The 20,591-nt window shown below is 42.8% G+C and overlaps 1 protein-coding gene across 4 annotated transcripts in view; it reads left to right on the top strand.

The window, feature by feature from the left end:
- The window catches only part of RGS8 (regulator of G protein signaling 8), a 39,995-nt gene that overhangs the window by 8,455 nt on the left and 10,949 nt on the right, over positions 1-20,591 (top strand). For all 4 annotated transcript variants that reach the window (XM_017848128.1, XM_017848129.1, XM_017848127.1 and 1 more), the window contains 2 exons: positions 2,250-2,351; positions 3,198-3,262. In XM_017848128.1, the coding sequence (XP_017703617.1) occupies positions 2,250-2,351; positions 3,198-3,262 (167 nt within the window). The remainder of the gene's footprint in view (positions 1-2,249; positions 2,352-3,197; positions 3,263-20,591) is intronic.

Here is a 20,591-nt window from a genome sequence, read left to right as displayed (position 1 = left end):
TTTGACTCCTACTTCTAACCTCATTATTTCAGACCTAGCTAAGAAGATTATAATTGAGGTCTTAGCTGGAAAGATGAAAAATAAACCCATTTTGTCCCAAAGAATATTTTGTTGAAGATTTTTGCAAACTATTTGGGAGAATCACAGTTGTCTTGGTAACAAGTAGCATCCTTTACACTGGCCCCTGCTAAACCTTGTTAAATGGCTTGCGTGGATTTGCCATTTTTTGAAAGTCCTCTTGATTGCTCTTTGAGGACAGTGACCTGAGTGTTTTATGATTGATGATCCTGAGGCACGAGGAATGAACCAACTCACTGAAAGTTGGGCTTTGGCCTATGGGGCAGCCTGAGCAGGACCTTTACTTGAATTCATGGAATATGATGACTGGAGGGCCCTTAATCAGCTGCTCGCATGGCGTGCTGTCAGACACCCTGCAATTTGCAAGCACGAGTGGACACATAAGATGCTCGCTGTCACAGGAGAGAGAATAGCAGTAGCCAATGTTTGGAAATGCCATGAAATGGATGGCTTTACAACGCAGCCTGGCTGAGATTCAAGGTGGGAGCAGGGGACGTGCAGGCCCAATTTTTTGCAGGAGAGAGGATATTTCTGGGAACTTGGATGTTCCAGCTCTAGGAGGCTCTTCAGAGACGTGCTGTGGAATACAAATGCTGTCCACCCCTGCCAAATATAATACCATCCCAGCAGACATTTCTTGGATAAGATTTCTGTGAACGAAGACAATTACCAGGGATGAAAATCCATTTGAAGTAAAAGAGATTGAATTGGATGACCTCTAAGGTCTCTTCCCACCCCTAGGAAAAAGAGGAAAGAAAGCTAGGTCAGAAGGACTCCTTTCAATGTGCAGAATGGCATCTTCTAGGACTATTTCTGTGGCAAATTGTTGCGAACATGCAAGCGGCAGTCCTTTTTTCTAAGTCACTCTTAAGTCCTGATTTGATTATACTAAACCCGTCCCACTTACCTTTGCCCTCAACACAAGGAGTTGTCATAGTTAAAGGTCAGGGGTCAGCAAACTTATTCTGTCAAGGGCTAGAGAGTAAATATTTTCGGGTTTGTGGGCTGTATGGTCTGTGTTGCAACAACCCAACTCTGCCCTTGTAGTTGAAAGCAGCTTTAGACAATTTGTAAACAAATGGTGTTGTTGTGTTCCAATAAAGTTTTATTTACATAGACAGGCACCTTTTCAGGGCTACAGTTTGTCAACCTCTAATTAAAGGTTAACAGAGGCTAGCTGGGCATGGTGGCTTGGGCTACTCAGGAGGCTGAGGCAGAAAGATCACTTGAGGTCAGGAGCTTGAGACCAGCCTGGGTAATATAGCAAGACCTTGTCTCTAAAAAAAAATTAAACATATAAAAAAATGTAAACTGGTAAACGGAGGCTAATGTTGGGAGTCAGAAAGAGACATTAGAGTAACTTCTCACTGGATCTGTTATAAGAGATAACTATTTAATTGCCCGATGTCATTATATGGGTCCTTTGGGAAATAAAACATATGAGAAATGTAAACATACATGTTAAAAATTTAATTATGCTTATTGAGATGAGCCTACATGTAAATAGGAATACATGAGCTTAGTTAGGCAAGCATAAGAACTGACAAACGGGACATTGGTTCTTAATTGCTGATTGTACCAATTACTCTTCTCCCCCTGCAAGCATCAATCCTATGGGTTGACTATAGCTAGATTTGTGGGATGAGTGGGGAGAACTTGAGTTGGAACTGACCTGCCTTGAGGCCCCCTACTTTGTGCTTAAGACTCTGATATGCACCCTGCACCTTGCAAACATTCCTCTGCTCCTGGTGTGGGTACTCCTTCTGGGTCTTTGCAATCAGGAGCTGCTGCTGCTGCTGTTACTTTGCCCTCCTTGTGGAAAAGCAAAATGTGGATTGTTATTTTGTTATCACTGTATTTTCTTTCCCTACAGAGAATCCTAATTTAGAAATTCTTCCAAGCTAATGACCTTCATTGACTTACCATCAACTTGCCGAGTCAGCTTTAAAAAGCATTAAGCCTCTAGGGGGCCATGTAGGGTACCTATGACTGTTGAGGTAGTTATTGATTCTCTAGGTGTTCTCTTCCTGTTCGTGAAGTCTTCAGAGACCACCTGGGGAAGGGTGGGGGCAGTGCTGGCTCCCGTAGCAGCAGCTCCAGGGGCCCTGTATAGAGCTGACAGCTGTGATCATGAGAGTTTCCCCGTCCTTCTGCCCCTGTGCTTGTTGCAGGAACAAAGGGATGAGGACTCGACTGGGATGCCTGTCTCACAAGTCAGACTCGTGTAGTGATTTCACAGCTATTCTTCCAGACAAACCCAACCGCGCTCTCAAGTGAGTATTACGGCCACGTGCCATTCCCTGGGTAATACAGCGAGTAATATAGTTCACTTCTTTAGTGAGTTGCTGACCAGATGAGCCACAGGAAAAATCCTGTCTCTTGGCAGCTCCTTTTATATCACTGGATATGAGTGAAAGGAATGTTTATTTTCCTTTTCAAAATGTATAGCTTAGTGATCTCAGAATGGGAATCCTCTTTTTTTCCCTAAGAAAGCCATATCATCCATCACTCTTAAAACTGTGGGTGGCAAAGGATACTTCTGGGTTCTACTTAGTTGTCAATCTGAGCTCTCAATTTGGAAATAAATGTTCAAACTTACTCTAAAAATATGCTTAGATTCAAGTAACCTGAATTCAGCACCTCTTCTATGCTGGTGCTGTATTAAATGTCATAGATGTTACCTTGTGTAACCCTCACACAACTATGTTATGGGCATCATTATCCCCATTTCAGGAGTGCAGACCTTTAGGTGACAGTAAGAATGGAGTCAGGAGCTAAGTCTAACTTTTCTGACTCTAAGACCAGTTTCTTTCCATTGTTACCTCGACACCTTTAAATCATGTACTTACTTAGCTTTGTTCTTTAGACTAAAAGCCAACAGACAAAACTCACTGGATTCCAGTCTTGAGGTTTTTTTTTCATCAGTTACTTAAGAATGTACAAATTTACAGCGACAGAATTGCAGGAATCCAGGTATAGCCTTCATTTCATTTGCTACCTGCTCCCCCCATCCACTCCCCACATTTTTCCAATTTGTTTTTTTGAGAAAATCTTAGTGGTTGTTGAGGGCAAGGAGGTTATTTCAGAAACATTCAAGACAGATGTTTCTTTTTTTCTAGGAGATTATCCACAGAAGAAGCTACGAGGTGGGCAGATTCCTTTGATGTGCTTCTCTCTCATAAGTGTAAGTAGAATTCAGGTCATATCATGACATGGCAAATCATCCATTTAGTGAGAGATGTACCAAAGGCCTGTGATGATCCAGGTATGTAATAGGTGATCCAGACCTCTGTGGGCCATGCTGTCACAGAGCCTCCTGCCTAGAGGAGCATATAGAAAAGAAAATGAATGATTTAAATGCAGTGAGATGAGGGCCTTCTTTTCTGTTTTCTGGGTTCAACGTGTGATCCCAAGAAGCCTTTGTATTCTCAGCAGTTTTAGCAAGAGAGAGCTTAGCTTAGAGGTTTGGAATGATGGGCTCATTTGGGAATGAGAGAAGCTAGGTTCCAGCCAGATCTCGTTTGTAGAATTGAATGGCCTCCCCCCAAATTATGGGAGAGTCTTGGGCTATGCATCAGTCAAATGAATATTTTGTGCATTTTATTACTGTCTTGAGTTGACAGTTTTTGAGTTTTATTGTTGCTTTTTGTTTTGAGGGTTTGCTATCCCAGCTGCATTTTACCCCTCAATTTCTTACTGAGTATACATTTTACTGAAATACAACTTCTGCTATACTTCCTCTTCCATTTTTCCCTTCCTCGTCTGTGATGCCTTTTGTTTCCCACAAAGGCAGAAATAGTTGTGCATATTGTGGTGTGGAGAGGGCAATTTGATGTCAGCCAAACTTTTCATCTCTTGCTTTTTCTCATTATGTGCAAGTTCAAATTCAATGGCCTTTGAAACGAGTGGCATTTAACACCTGGAGATGGCAGAGCAGGGGTGAGGAAGAGGGAGGGGTTTTGTGAAGAGAAAGAAGGCTTCAAACAGACATTTCCTGCTCCTCTTAAATATGTCGCAGTGACACTAGAAGCCCTAAGTGATCTGGCAACAGAGGGCTGCTTTTAGTTTGGAGTAGTGTTTCCACTTACTTGGAGAAAATGGTTTGGTACAATTAAGTGAAAGGCACTGGGTGGAGGTCAGACCTGCGTTCTTGATTTTGACTCAGCGTTGTTACTAAGTAGTTGGGTGGTCTTGATAGAAACTCTCAGTCTTCAGATGTCTTTAGAAGTGATTTTGCTTTCAATTTGATGAGCAGTTCCCTCCAACCATGCTGCTGATCTCGATACACTGATTAATAAATACGTTTGAATAGATTTTAAAATGAAATGCAAAATCTAAGAATAAGTACATATTGTAACAAGCAGTTTTGTGAGACAAATAGTCACTTTAGTATTCTGTGGATTGCACTTAGGAAGGAAAATAAGACAGCATAGATATAGCATATGTAACATATGGCTACACCCCAAACAGCAAGCTTATGTGATGAATTTGCCAAGGTAATGGCAAATGTATAATAATATTAGGATTTGCAGTAATGCTATTTTTTTTTTTATGAGGCTATTCTGACTTTTTTTCTGGAGTCACATTAGGCTAAACAAGTATCACTACCAATTTTCGCCTTCTTTTCTGGCTGGATTTCATTCAAGGTCATCTTGAAGTTTGGTTTCTATTTTAGGCTCACAACTGACTCACTTAGTTCAAGTCCCTGAGGCTGTTTTCTCATTCTAAAATGGGGATGGAGATGCTTGCTACCTGTCACTGAATATGAGAAATTTAATAAGAGGACACCTTTAGTTGATTTTGGGTTCTCTACTTAAAGATTCTCTACTTAAGAATCTTTTGTAAGGATATGGTGGGTTTTTTTTTAAATGATACTTTTATTTATCAAATGCAAAATAAATGTGCCTTGAGAATAAGATTACAAATTTTGCTGCCAGTTATTAATATTAAGCCATTATGGTCAGAGTTTATGGTGTTGAAATTAGTGATAGGAAGCTTAGGGTATATTTAGATTGCTGCAGTAGCAAGACCTAGAAATGTAAGAAGTTTAATTTTATTTGTCTGATTTGATGACTTTTAAATCTGAAGACACTTGGTTCTGCTTCTGTCAGGATGCTTTTGGTTTTCAGGAATGCAATGACACTTTTCTGAGATGGGGACTCTGATAAGGAGTTACAAGCTGACAGGTACAGTTGCTCAGACCTACAATTCCAGCATTTTAGAGGCTGAAGTAGGAGGATCACTTGAAGCCAGGGGTTCAAGGCCAGCCTGGGCAACATGGCAACACCCCATCTCTAAAAAAGTAATAATCATAACAAATTATCTGGATGTGGTGGCAGGTGCCTATAGTCCCAGCTACCTAGGAGGCTGAGGTGGCAGGATCACTTGAGCTTAGGAGTTCAGGGCCAGCTTGGGAAACATAGTGACCCTGTCTCTACTAAAATAAAAAATTAGTGGAGTGTGATGGTGAATGCCTGCTGTCCTAGCTACTCGGGAGGCTGAGGCAGGAGGATTGCTAAAGCCCAGGAGGTCAAGGCTGCAGTGATCTATGATCACACCACTGTACTCCAGCCTGGGTGACAGAGTGAGACCCTGTTTCTTAAAAAACAAAGCAACAAGCTGACACCAGATTGCTTCTTTGTAAAACTACTGCAGAAATATGCTTTTTGAGCTTTGAAGTTTTGTGATCCTTCTCGGAGTCTGATGTTCTGTTTATATTTCTGTTTAGTATAGAAGTAAACAGCCAGGGGAGTAAATGTCTTTGAAAAGAAAGGGATCTTTATTCAGGAGTCACTGGTAGAATTTCAAGCTTTTAGAATTTGAGCATGTACTCCCCAGTGAAGGCTATGGAGTAGTCAGCCCAGGTTATCTTGAAAGATGTTGACAACTTTCTGAAAGTCTAATTAATTTGGGTTGGTATTGTGACTCAATTAGGGCTGACTGAGCTTTTCCAAAGGGATTGCACGTGTGCGGGTCTCTTAGGAGAGACTGTTGATCAGAGGTTTGTGGAGCTTGCAATTAAGACAATAACATGTCCTAAGAAGTGAAGAGTGAAGTATCCCTGAATGACTGGGCTCCAAAAAAAAAGTACATGAGTCTAGAACCCACTCCCTGGTAATTCTATCCATGTAGGCAGCTGTCCCCCTTAAGATTTCTATTTCAGAAAATACAGATGATTATTTTACCCCCCCTTCTCAATCTATAGTACATCTTTGCCATCCCTGTTCTGTTGGGTGTTTTAGGCACTCATTTATGTTTAAAAAGATGTACCAAGTGCTCATTATGTGCAAAATCTATGGTAAGCAGCTGGAGGAGGGGAAGCACAAAAATGAACAATGCATGGTCCATCTCTGGTGAAGAACGCAGCCTCTGAGCGAACAGGCATGCATACCAATAATACAGGAAACAATGCAGTGTGCTGACTGCACGCTGGGTGGCCTCAAGATTCCAAATAGAATCCTGACATCAGTGCTCCTCTTCAATTCCGTCTTGTCAATATTAGAAGACCTAACTGATCTGGGGGTAGAGGCTGCTTTTGGTTTATAGCATGGTTTCCACTTAATTGGGGAACATGCTTTTGGACAATTAAGCGAAGAGCATTGTCTGGTAGTCACATCTGTGTTCTTGATTTTGACCCAGCTGTTACTGGATATCTGGATGATCAGGATGGAGTCTCTCAGTCTCTTAGAAATTCTGTTTCCTCATCTACATAATGAAGGATCTGGAGTAGGAGGAGGTGTCAGAAGCTGGATCCAGGATGCTCTCTGTAGCAAACAGAGAGGCTGGGCAATAACCAATCACCTTTGGCAGGTAGTTTGACTCAGCGCTGCCTGCAGGGTTATGTAAAATACTGCTTCAGAGCTGAAATGGCTCCAGCACCAGAAGAGGGGCTACGGTGCCTGTGTTAAAACGCTGCTCCTCTCCTTGACTGAGCACCTCATAGGCTGAAATCTCAAGCAAAAGAAAGCAACTTTGCTATTTTTTAAACCTTAGAATTTAAATAATCTGGAGGGCAAATGTTTGGAGCCATTTTATTTCCAATTATATGTGTTTACAAACGCCACACAAAGTGGAAGAAGTACCCATGGAGGTCCGGGAAGTAACCACTAGCTAAGCACTCTTAAAACAGACAAAACTAACAAACGAACAATGAAATTGAAATTGCTGATGGCTTCATTAAGTAGGGAAGGATTTCTAATGTGCATTAATTTGGCATCTTTTTCCTGTCCACCAGTAACAATTAGTCTCCATGTCTATGAGTTGTGTGTGTAGTTTGGCCCCGAGTGTGTGTGTGTGTGTGTGTGTGTGTGTGTGAGAAAGAGAGAGAGAGAGAGAATGTGTATACTCTCAGGAGACTTTCTGCTCTGCAGCTCATACCCAAGAGAGAAAAGATTCCTCGTTTGTGGAAGATCTTTTCTGACAGATTGCTGGGAAACAGGCACAAAATGCTGTGTATTCTTCTTTATTCCTCATGAGGTTCATGCAAATGTTTAGTGGGACATTAAGTCCTAAACTCTGAGTTGGTGCTCCCTTCCTCGCCTTCACTCTCTCTCTTTCTTTCCTTCCTCCCTTCCTCCCTGCCTTCCTTCCCTTCTTTCTCCCTTCCTTCTTGCCTCCCTCTGTCCTTTGATACTTTTTGGACATAAAAAGTTAGGCTTATTCCAGTTTTAAGGTGAAGGTGAAGGCAGGGTTCCCTCCCCTTCCCTCTCACTCCTTATGTGTGACCACACACCTGAGTGAATGAGCACCTCACCCCAGTCATTTACTTGGTATTTAGCCTTGTTTCACTGTTTGCACAGAGCACAGAGGCTCTCCCTGACCCATCCCGCCAGGCCCAGCGAATGCTGGGTTAATGGATAGTACAGTTAAAAGCTCTTCTGCATTTGCAGAGCTGTTATCCACCTCTGAGAACAGGAGACCCACAGAAAAGTTTTAGTTTTTAAAAACTAGCCCTTTTGAGATAATGGTTGAGATGTAAAAATATAATGACTGGAGCTGGTCACACAGCAACCAAGCAGAAGACCCCAAACAATCAAATAAACAAACGTTAAAATGATCAATTCATGAAATTTCTTAAATTATTTGTCTAAATGGCCTGTAGCTCTAGAATGTACAGTTGAACAGTCAGGCTTCCATTCACTGCACAGCCCTCCCCACATCCCTCTCCAAGCCAAAACGTTCTAGAACAGCGTTACTCCAAGTGGTATCCAAGGGAGGTGGCACCAATATCTGCTGGGAGCTTGTGAGAAATAAAAATTTGGGGATCCTCTCAGACCTACTGAATCGAGATCCCTGGGGCTGGGGCCTGGGAATCTTTTTCCCATAAGCCCTCCAGGAAGGTTTATGCACATCTCAGCTTGAGAAGTCCTGTTCCCAAAGGCACATAAGTAAAACCAGGAATCTGGAGCATCCCAGTGGGGCAGGTGGCCTGTGCTTTCCAAGAAACACACTAAAGACTGTATCTCGTATGGAAGCTTTCCAAAGTGCTCAGGCAGTGCGTCCCTAGCGGTGCATTGTGTATCCCAGTTTCCACATATGTAGGGAGGAGGATTCCACAGTAAACAAACAAATATGGCAGGTGTGCTTTCTGGATAGATTGAGGATAAGAGCTAGAAAAAGATGTGCGAAGTAGTAGGGTGGAAAATAAACGCCTGCTTCCTTGCCATCATCTTCACATTGTTGTAGTTTGCACTTGGACCCAGAAATGTGGGTGCATTTGGCCTTCAGTGAAGGAATGCCTGGAATATATTAGGCAACTATTAAAAGTCTATTGAGAAAAGTCTGAATGAAAGCAACTGGACAGGCTTCTAACCCATTCTGTCACTCACCAGCGATGTGACCATATTCAGATTACTTAACCTCTGTGAACCTCACTTTCCTCATCTGTAGAAGGGGAATGATGAGACTTACCTTGTACAGTTGTGAGAGTTCAGTGTGATCATGGTTCTGAAATGCTAAGCATGATGACTTCTCCACAGAGGTACTCAATAAAAAATAGCTATTCTAATTATTTTTGCTGTAACATAATATTAAATTCATTGAGAAAACATGCATTTCATGCCTCTTATGTGCCAGAGATGGTGTCAGCTTCTTGATCCCACAGGCAGCTTGAGTTTGTGGATTGGAGGTAGTATCAGAATTGCCAATAGGGCTTCTTTGAATCCCATAATACTCGTCCCCTTTGCCTCATGAGCTTTTGGCAGCCCCTCTTCAAACCTCCCCATGCATGTGTGGGAATTCCATTGAGGATGTAGTTTTTAAAAGCCCAGAAGGTAAATTTGATATATTCCCTTTTTTGTGTGTGTGAATCCCTGCAGTATTTCTATATCAAACTAACTAGACCATTATTTCTGGATACTTGATTTTCAAAATCTTTTAGGCTACGGACTCGTGTTCATGGGGGTTTTTTGGGGGGCTGGGATATGGAGTCTCACTCATGCAGTGGCATGATCTTGGCTCACTGCAACCTCCACCTCACGGGCTCACGCGATTCTCCGGCCTCAGCCTCCTGAGTAGCTGGGATTACAGGCGCCCACCACCACACCTGGCTAATTTTTGCATTTTTAGTAGAGACAGGGTTTCACCATGTTGGTCAGGCTCAACTCCTGACCTCGCGATTTGCCCACCTCTGCCTCTCAAAGTGCCGAGATTATAAGCGTGAGCCACTGTGCCCGGCTACATGAGGTTTTATAATACTTCTCCTGTATTAAAGGATTCCTTTGTGAATGCTAACCTTCACCCTGTTAGGGGCACACTTCTTTTGTCTACCCCTTAATGGAAATTTCTTGCTGATTTCTTATAATAGTTGCAGATACAGGCTCCACCTTGATTTTCTGGTTACTTAATTCAGCTTCTCCTTGATAAAATAGGAAAGAACGTTGGAATAGGAGTTGTAAACCCAGGCTCTCCTTACTCTTCTGCTATCACATCCTAGGTATAAGAAGTCATGCAGTCTCAGAGCTCACCATTTTTATGTCCGGTGTAGGGTTTGATCATAGGCTCTCTCATGTCCTTTCTGGTGCAAAGACTTTAAGAATCTTCAAGTCCTAATACAACTATAATAAATCACCTTGCTATGTATATATTAATGAAGTAGAGATCATTGAAGAATATTACATTAATCACACTACTGAAGTATAATTAGCATATCAAATGTTTGCCAATAAAATGTCACAACTGGAAATAGTTTGTTCTCTACATAATCTCTCTACATAAATCTTACTTAGCTCCAGTTATTTTTAGAATTTTTTAGAGACAGGGTCTTGCTCTGTTGCCCAGGTTAGAGTGCAGTGCAGTAGCATGATCATAGCTCACTGCAGCCCTGAACTCCTGGGCTCAAGAGATCCTCCTGCCTTGGCCTCCTGAATATTTGGAATTACAGGTACAAACCACTGTGGCCACCTCCAGTTATTTGTTTAAAAGCATTTATTTCACAGATTTCACAAAAGAAAAGCTCTGATCCTGATGCTATTCTCATCACAAATTTCAAAGCAGTGATTTGTTTCTGGATCAAAGAAGTTTTGGCATCACTATTAGTATATGTATCCTGGAGTTTAGAAATGTAATTTCCATTCTTCTCCTCTATCTGGTCTTGGAACACATTCACCAGCTTATTTTCTCCAGTTGTTCAGGGATACAAGAGGACTCTGGTTTTGGGACAGCATTTTCATAAATAGAGAACTTAAAATAAATTGTTGTTGTGCTCTTGTATTTTTCCAAGCCTGGGAACTGAGCTAGGCTCAAGCCCACCCTGATGCCAGCTACATCAGGGCTCCTGGGCCTTGAACTGTCACCTAAGCTCCACTCCCTGCTGTACCAGCTGCACTGCTCATTCATAGTGACCCAGATTCCTTTCTTATGTAAGCATCCTCCATCAAATAACTAGAGGGAGAAAGTCAGCTGCAGGCAGCATGTACAGCCGCGGTGTGTTCTTGGAGGTTCTGTGGATGCTCAGGTAGATGCCAATATTCTGCTTACTGTTCCAAGAATTCTGGACACAGGTCTTTCCCTTTCTGTCATTAGATGTGTATCAATCTCAAAAATTTTTAATTTTCTTAGCACTCTTGACTTCTTGAAGGGTCGTACAAAGAAAACCAAAGTGAAATAAAAATGAAACGACAAAACAGCAGGTCCTTCTGCCATTTCTCTTCCCATTTTCCCAAACTGTTCGCCACCTCCTTGCCTTTCAGTTACTCAGGATTGTTTTGTGTTGGGTATATTATGTTCTGTATGATGACTCCTTAAGCCACTGAAGTACAGGAGTAATAGTCACTAACCTGGATTAAGCAATCACTGTCTATGTGTCAGGCCTGCATGTTGTTTACACGTATGAACTTACCGCATCCCATAATCCTATGGAGCAGATGCTGTTAGGACCTGCACCTTACAAGTGAGAGAACTGAGGCACAGAGAGGTTAAGTCTCTTGCCCAAGCTCACACTTAGCTGGTATGGGTTAGAGCCAGGACAGAATCCCAGAATTCAGGGGTCAAAGAGTAGTCACTCTTTCCAACTACCTGAGGTCTGTTGGGGGAGACTGGGGGGGGCACTCCAGTTGCCTGAGCTTGGGGAAGGAGCAGGGTCTGGGGTACATGGGGCCCCGGCAGAGGAAACACAGCTAATGCAAAGCATGTCACCCTGAGAGATGCTGGGAGACACAAATGAGCCTTTCAGAAATAAACCAACGTCCTGTGTTTGGAACCAACTGCAGTTCATGGACAAGTAGGAGGGTCCTGGTGGAGGGAAAGTGGCAAGATAGAGGAAGAGGACAAAAAGGAAAGAGAACAGGAGAACAGGGAGAGGGGCAGGGAAAGATGCTGAGGAGTCAGGGAAAGGAGCAGATGAAAAGCTTGCTGGGAGGAGGTGGGAGGTAGATGGAAGGGGAGAAACAGTGTGGAGCTGGCTCTATTCTATGCAATAGGCTAGGATTTTACACAGTTGTGCTTGGATTTGTTTGCTTGGTCACATAAGCAGGAAAGGTGGGCCAGGTGGGTGGGTGGGGAAACAAGTGGTCTGTCTACAGAAGCCAGCTGCTGCCATCTGCTCCAGGCAAGAGGAGGGGCTCCTGCAGCAGTGCCCTCTACCACCTTCTCCCTTCCATTGTTCAGACTAAAGTATCTCTGTTCAGTGCAGGCTCCGGGAATATAAAAAGTGTTGGGGGAGATTGGGGCTGAGAGGGGTGGGCATACAAAGTGGGTGAGCAGAGGAGGAGGGGTGAGAGCAGGTGCAGTCTGCACAAGCCTTTGTGATCTGTGTCTATTGGGGCGTCTTTGCCACAGTCTGTTCTCTGTTGCATCTCAGGTCCAGACCCTCCCAGGAAGGGCCCATGAGGGCAGGGCCATTCTCCCTTCCTTTCCCATATCTCAAGCGCTTTCCTTGAAATTCCAGGCAACTTTCAAGTTTCTTTCGGTTTTCCTCTCACTCTTTCTGAGCCTTCCCTGAAAATGCAGGCCACCACATTTTGGGCTGAGGCTACCTGAGAGAACATAGCATCTTTGCAAGGCCACTCAGCTGTTCTTCATTACAGCATCCCCTGGACATGGTTGGAAAGGATGCCTTTCTGCTCACACTTCAGCTCTTTTGACATGAAAAAGCCACTCCACTGGGCCATCAGTGCTGTGGGAGAGAAGAGACTTTACACAGGTTCCAAGTTAATGGTGGCACATAATGGCCTCAGTTCTCGCTACAGAAAAGGTGACAGCAGGTGTCCTTTTGCTGGAGAATCTCCAGGTCTGTGAGCCAAATGGTACACTTGCTGGGCCGTGGTATGTGTGTGATGTGTTTGCCTGATTTGGGCTTACTGTCTATCTCTCCTTTGGAGGCCTGCCAGCCATCACCAGAGTAGAGACGAGGGTGGCTATGAAGTCAGGCACATGTGTGTCCAAATCCACTTCTCACCTTTTACTGGTCAAGTGACTACAGACTAACTCTCCATGTCTCACTTTCCTTATTTATAAAACACACTTTGCTAAGAGCTAACACTTATTGACTGCTTATAATGAACTACTAGGCACTTTTACATGGCTTGCCTCATTTAATCCTTATAACAGCCCAATTCAGTAGGTCCTGACATTGTTCATTATTCCCAGTTTAGATATGAGAACACATGGGCTTGGAGATGTTAAGGCACTTTTCCAAGGTCATGCAGAATTCAAACCCAGGCTGTGTGACTCCAGAGCCTCTGTCTGCTTAGGAGCAATGATGTAAGGATTGAGTTAATGTATATAAACTGGGCAGCACAGAATTCAGTGATGACATTGACATTGACATTGATGAGGAGAAAGATGGAGTCGTGGAACTGTGACAATCAATCCGCTAAGAGCTATGTCTGATACAGGCTAATCTAAGTTGCCATGAGGACGTGGAACAGAGTGCTAACTCTACCTGGGAAAGCTCATCATATTCAACCCCTTCAGTTTACAGATGAGGATGCTGGGGCCTAGTGAAGTTGAGTGTGTTGTCCAAAGTCACACAGTTAATGATGGGGCTGATTTTGGTCAGAACTGGTGCTGCCAGCTGAGACCTGTGGTGCTTCTGCCTCAGCAGGCTGCCAGGTAATGAGAGCTGGCTATGAGTTCACCACACATTTCCAACTCCAAATCTCCATCCCCGCTGAGTCAGCCTTAACTGCTTACGGTGTAACTTGGTTGAACTCTCCTGCCCATGTATACCCTGTTTCTATGTTGACATATGCTCAGATACCCCTCCGCCTTCCGCAGTGACTTTTCTCACTTTCTCTCCACCCCACCTGGAAATGTCACCATCTATGGTGTCACTTGTGACCTCTTTGTCTTGCCCTACAGTGGGGGTCCTCTCCCTCCACTTCAGTGGTCACTGGCACAGGCATCCCTCAGGCTACTGTCACACAGAGCTAGAGGCTAGACCTTCTACATGCATGAGAATGCTGGCTTTGCAGTTTAGCATCCTTGCCACTTACTGACTGTATGACCTTGGGGAAGTTATTTAGCTTCTCTAAGCTTTGTTCTTTTCTCCTAAAAAGTGGTGAAAATAACAGGACCTAAGCTATAGATGTGTTATGAGAAGCCAGTACTGTTAAGATTCATAAACCACTAGGTGTGATGCCGGGCCCAAAGTAAGTGTGCCATCAATGGTTGCTGATGTTACTTTAAACTTCCTTCTTATCATTCTCCCCTTCCTCTATGTCCCAATTGCCACTTGCTAAATCCTTGCTATTCTCCAGCTTCAAGGATCATCTGCCGGCCTGGAACTGATGGGTCCTCTCTTTGAATGATTGTTGCACCATCAAATTAAAAGTTCTTGCTCCCTTTTGATGCATTGTAACTCCTCCAGGAATCTAAGTCTAAACTTTTACAATTGTTTGACTGTTTTTTTTTTTTGTTGTTGTTGTTGTTGTTTTAATCACATGCTTATTTACTTTTCCAAGGTCGCTGTTCCAAACCCTTCCCACTCTCTTAGACTTCCCTACTATAGCCCACTCTACATTTATAATTACTCAATTGATTATTTTAAATTATTGCTTAATGTTGGTTACACTAGACTAGCCTCTAAATTCAATGAGGTGGTGACTTTATCTCATTTGTTTGTGGCATAGCCCCAAAACCTAGCACATGGATGCAGCCCACATTCACAGTGACCTTATCCCAAATTAATAACAAAGATTAAGGCTGTCCCACTTGACATATCTCATATATGTCCCTTTTCTAGCTGTTTTTCTCTATCTTCCTCTACCTCTCTCTTTTTTTCTTTGCCTTTATCCTTAAGGAAAAGAAGTTCTTTCACTTTTTCTTGGTCCCTCTCCTCTAAAATTTCTCTTCAGCAAATACTATTCTTTTGCTTCTTTTAATCTCCCATTTTCAGTGCCCTTTCCTTTCTGTCTGCATACACATCAGGAGAGACCTTGCTTTGGAGTCATACGGACCTGGCTGGGAATCTTGGCCCTGCTCTTGGTGGTTGTGTAATTGGGCCATGTATTCCACTTCTCTAAGCTTTAATTTCTTCCTGCAGAAAGTGGAGTGATATTATCTGTGGATCAGCGTTGTGAAAATAAATTGGGCTAATGTTTTGTAAAGTCCTGAGCAAAAAGCATGGTGTATAGTAAATAAGTAAAATTCCTTATCCCAAATCCTAAATAAATAAGTAAAAACAACACCTACCTCTCCTAGGCCCTATCATCTTCTCCCGCTAACGTCAGACAGACTTTCAGGTTCCTGCCTGAAATGAGAAACTTCCCTGCATTCACACATTGTCCTTCTTTTTGCTCCTCATCACATTTCTTCTACCTTCCTGGGTGCAACATTTTGTCAATTAGATTCTTTTCTTGAACTTCAATTCTTGCTGCTCAACTGGTCTTTTCTGATCAGATCAACATTTACATATACCCAAGTCTATCTTTTTTTGTTTGTTTGCTTGAGACAGATTCTCACTCTGTTGCCCAGGCTGGAGTGCAGTGGTGCGATCTTGGCTCACTGCGACCTCCACCTCCCAGGTTCAAGTGGTTTTCCTGTCTCAACCTCCTGAGTAGCTGGGATTATAGGCACATGCCAGTGCACCCAGCTAATTTTTGTATTTTTAGTAGAGATGAGGTTTCACCATGTTGGTCAGGCTGGCCTCAAACTCCTGACCTCGTGATCCCCTCTCCTCAGCCTCCCAAAGTGCTGGGATTACAGGTGTGAGCCACTGTGCCCTGCCCTACCCAAGTCTATCTTAAAAAAAAAAAAAAAAAAAAAACGAAACTCTTTCCTGATCTCATGTTTCCTTCCAGCTATGCTGTCTTATTTCTCTACTTTTTTATCTACCAAATTTGTTGCAAGCGTCATCTGAATGACTGTTTCCACTTCCTTCAGTCTCATTCACCACCGTGCATACCATGGGACAGCTAGTGCCCCATTACACCGTGAAAACTCTTCCTGCCAATGCTTGCTGAATCTAGTGACTGTTTCTCAGACTGTATCTAGCTTGACCTCTGGGCAGCACTAGTCACAGTGACCACTTCCTTCTTGAAATGTTCTCTTCCTGGCCTTTTGTAGTCCTGCAAAATTCTTCTGTCTCTCTGGCTCTTTCACAGGCCTCTTGGTGTATGCTATCCTATAAGCAGGCCTAGTCATTTTCAGCTGTATTATTATTAAATGCTAGTCTTAGTGAACTACTTCCAATTACTCAAGTAAACTTTCTTAATTCTAGGCCTTCATTCCTGTGGTTCCCTCTTGCTGAAATTCTCTTCTCCTTCCTCTCCTTCCTTCCCTTGCTTAGCTTCCCTCTCCTCTACTTCCCATGTCAGCTTAGAAGCCTCTTCCTCCCACAGGTCTTCCCTTCACTCCTCAGGGCTGGCAAAGGCACCCCTTTTGGGTCCTTCATGACCCCTCTGCTTTCTCTATCATGTAACTTATCGCACTACATCATAATCATCATAATTATGTTTTCTTGGCTCAAGCTTGCCCTTGATGGCAAATTCTGTGAAGCTACGATTATATCTGCTTTTAGCACATAGCATAGCCTGAGTCACATAACAAGTGAATGAATGAATGAAGATGACATTACTGCTATGTTGGATTGAAGGTGAGTGTACTTTATATGAAGTTTTCAATGCTACATATTGTTACCTGTTAAAACCAGGCAAGTCCCTTTTCTTAGCATCGGTTTCCTCATCTGTAAGATGAGAAGTTAAGCAAGGCTCCTGAGAGCACTTTGCAGAAGTTATCTCTACTCATCCACACAAAGACCCAACAGAGTTGAAACCTGGATTTAAGGAGGTGATGCCTGTACCTCATCTAGCACAGGGCCAGACAGTTTCCTTAGCAAGGCTATCTTTACCAGCACCATGAAGGAAGGCAGAAAGGTAATATTCTTTCCTTGTCTATAACTACATTCACCTTGCTGATAAGCACCTGTTTCTGTTTGGTTAAAAATTAAAATCTGACACAAACAAGCTTAAACTCTCCCATTCGAAGAATGTAGTCTCTTCTGGTTTAAAACCAACGACAGGCTCTTCTGAGTTGCTTTTCCAAGTCACTTTCCAGTTACTCTTTTAGATAAACACACAGTCTTTTAGGGCCCCCTCATTCCCCTCCTCATTCACTGAATACAGTGGAAGTGTGTTAAGATGGAGGCAGAGAGGGAACCTCTGGCCTACGGTCCCTCTGGTCCTCACTGTGTCCATTGATAGTGAAATTGTGGACTGGTCACTGCTCAGAGTCCCCCCTTGCTAAACCAGCCCTTCACTGAGTTCTCAAGGGCACTGGGTCTTCTGCAAGGAGAAAACCTCCTCCAAGAGCACTGAGGCTTCTACAGCTCCAACTATTTTTCCCTTCGACCTCTGCCAATAGCCTCTGCCTCAGGGGCCCCTCCTGTAAGCAGTGGGGATCTCCTGGCAGGGAGGCTGGTTCTCTAATCCAAGTTCCTTCCAGAGCCTGTGGAGACTTCTGGATCTTCTCCATGGAGGGGACAGAGTGAGGGAGGGGTGACAAAGAGAGTTTCCTTGAGAGATTTCATGGGCAAGGATTTTAAGATTTTGTTCTCTTACAGTACCAATGGTCCCCGACTTACTATGGTTCGACTTACGATTTTTCAGCTTTATGATGGTGTGAAAGTGATATATATTCAGTGGAAACCATACTTCAAATTTTGCATTTGGATCTTTTCCCAGGCTAGCAATATGTGATGTGATACTCTCTTGCAATGCTGGGCCAAATAATCTAACACAATGTCTGTTTTATAATAAAGTGCTGAATAGCTCATGTAATTTACTAAATACTGTACCAAAGTGTTCTGAGCACATTTAGGGTAGGCTCAGCTGAGCTGTGATGTTAGGTTTATTAAGTGCGTTTTTGACTCTTGGTATTTTCATTCTATGATGGGTTTTTCAGGACATACTCCCATCATAAGTTGAGAAGCATCTGTGCTTTGTTACATTAGTAGCTGTTTTAAAAGACATTGCTGAATTGAATGAATGATTCTCAGTCCATCTCTGCCTAAACATTGCTGTGTCATTGTTTCATTTTGATTTTCAGTTTATCTCAGGTTTCTAGTCCCTTCTTCCAGAGTTTTGAATCCAGTGTAGGAATGGGAGCAGGAGGTGCCCTGAGCAGACCTCTCATATGAGTCTAAACTACGTTACTCTCCTCTTCTCTTTCGGTACAGGAACAATTTTATTTTCCACCTGCCTGACAGGAAGTAACTTTACATTATATTCTACTTTCTCTATACTTTATGGTTTAGAGTTAAGGTGATCATGTGTTCTGGGTTTTGCCTGTGGTGGTCATGGTTTATAACTATTGTCTGCATGTAATTAACAGTAATGCAACCTTCACTCTCAAAATGACCTGGCTTGGGTAGTAAATAACATGGTCATCTTTCTTTTCTTTTTCTTTTTTTAAAGATAGGGTATCGGCCGGGCGCGGTGGCTCAAGCCTGTAATCCCAGCACTTTGGGAGGCTGAGACGGGCGGATCACAAGGTCAGGAGATCGAGACCATCCTGGCGAACACAGTGAAACCCCGTCTCTACTAAAATACAAAAAAAACTAGCCGGGCGAGGTGGCGGACGCCTGTAGTCCCAGCTACTTGGGAGGCTGAGGCAGGAGAATGGCGGGAACCCGGGAGGCGGAGCTTGCAGTGAGCTGAGATCTGGCCACTGCACTCCAGCCTGGGCGACAGAGCAAGACTCCGCCTCAAAAAAATAAAAAAAATAAAAAAAAAAATAAAGATAGGGTATCACTCTGTCACCTGGGCTGGAGTGCAGTGGTGTGATCACAGCTCACTGAAGTCTCAACTTCTGGGGTTCAGGTGATCCTCCCATCTCAACTTCCCGAATAGCTGGGCACACGCCACCACACCTGGCCAATTTTTGTATTTTTGGAGAGATAGGGTTTTGCCATGTTGCCCAGGCTGGTCTCGAACTCCTGGGCTCAAGCAGTCTGTTTACCTCAGCCTCCCAAATGTTGAGACTATAGGTGTGGGCAACTGCGCCCGGCCATTCCTACTTTTCAAAATGAGTTTAAACTCAGGTTTCCAAACTTAAATCTCCTTGTGACTTAAAGCTTAGTGTTGGGAGCCACCCAAAAACCTTTCTCTTAAGTTCCTGGCTCTTGCAAGTAAAGGTCTTGGCTTTTATGATACTGTTCTAGTATAAACATTAAAATATCTATTTTGAAAGACAAAGATATACAATGACTTTTTTATTCAGAGAAATGAAAACATTTCAAGAAAGTAAAAGTAAGCATTTGAATGTATCAACAGCCTGGCACCAGCAATCCATCGAATGACCCTGGCCAGTGTACGGTCCTGGTGGATAGTGGTGGACGTCAGATGCCCAGGTCATCCTGTCATCTAGAATTAAGAGTTGTTAACATTTTGTTCTTCTAGGGAATTTTAGAAAAGAAATAAAAGATTATTGCCAGCGTCTTTTATAACCAGTAGAACACTTCTTTATTCTATGTTGTATGTGCCCTTCCCCTGAGGACCGTTTATAGAAAACTATAGCTGTTATTTGATTAGAGGGGAGTGTGTTGAGGTTGAAATAACTTATAAAAAATATTTTTAAGTAAAAACATTAACTGGATGCATAAGCTATCAATAAATGTGATTTCCCTTTCTAACTGGACATGGTAAACCTGCTCATCTTGTGTTGGTTGGAAGCACTGCTTGACAATATGTATGATATTGATTAACAAAAATGAAAAGGCATATTAATTTGTTAAATCACTTGGCAGGAAAATTATGATCAATCTTAACTAAAACATAATTTGATAGGCAATATCTTTTAAAATAAAGTATACATGGAAGAAAAACATCAAAATATAGCACCTCAAATTTTTTTTTTTAAAAAGGCTTGCAACCCCATCCAGGTAACAGAATGACACTGCTGACTGCATTTCAGTAGGTAGTTTACTTTCAGATTTTTTTGGTAGTAGCAAAGGATGAGACATTCACGTTCCCTCTGGCTCATCTTGTAACAAGTTTTGTGTTTCCTCAGGATGGTTGACTTGGATTAGGTTAGAGAACAAATAATTTGACCTGATTATTAAATAGCAACATAGCTCACCAATAGACCTAGGGAACAGATACCTGTGCCCCAAACATATTACTACACCTTCCTAAATATGGCTTTGTAATATCATTATGACTCTTTATTTTATTTTATTTTATTATTATTATTATTTTTAATGAGATGTACTTTTGCTCTTGTCGCCCAGGCTGGAGTGTAGTAGTGTGATCTCGGCTCACTGCAACCTCTGACTCCTGGGTTCAAGCGATTCTCCCACCTCAGCCTCCCAAGTAGCTGGAATTACAAGCATGCACCACCACACCCAACTAATTTTTTGTATTTAGTAGAGATGAGGTTGTATCATGTTGGCCAGGCTGGTCTCGAACTCCTGACCTCAGATGGTCCACCTGCTTTTCCCTTCCCAGGTGCTGGGATTACAGGCGTGAGACACCACGCCCGGCCCCGTGACTTGAATAAGAAGCATGGCTTGTCTCTGAGGACACTTGTGTGTCTAGGATAATGAAGTCTTTTTTTTTTTTTTTTTTTTTTTTTTT

Source organism: Rhinopithecus bieti, unplaced genomic scaffold, assembly GCF_001698545.2.
Source record: "Rhinopithecus bieti isolate Rb0 unplaced genomic scaffold, ASM169854v2 scaffold_27006, whole genome shotgun sequence".
Taxonomy (NCBI): Eukaryota; Metazoa; Chordata; class Mammalia; order Primates; family Cercopithecidae; genus Rhinopithecus; species Rhinopithecus bieti.
This window is presented reverse-complemented; position numbering and strand designations above follow the sequence as displayed.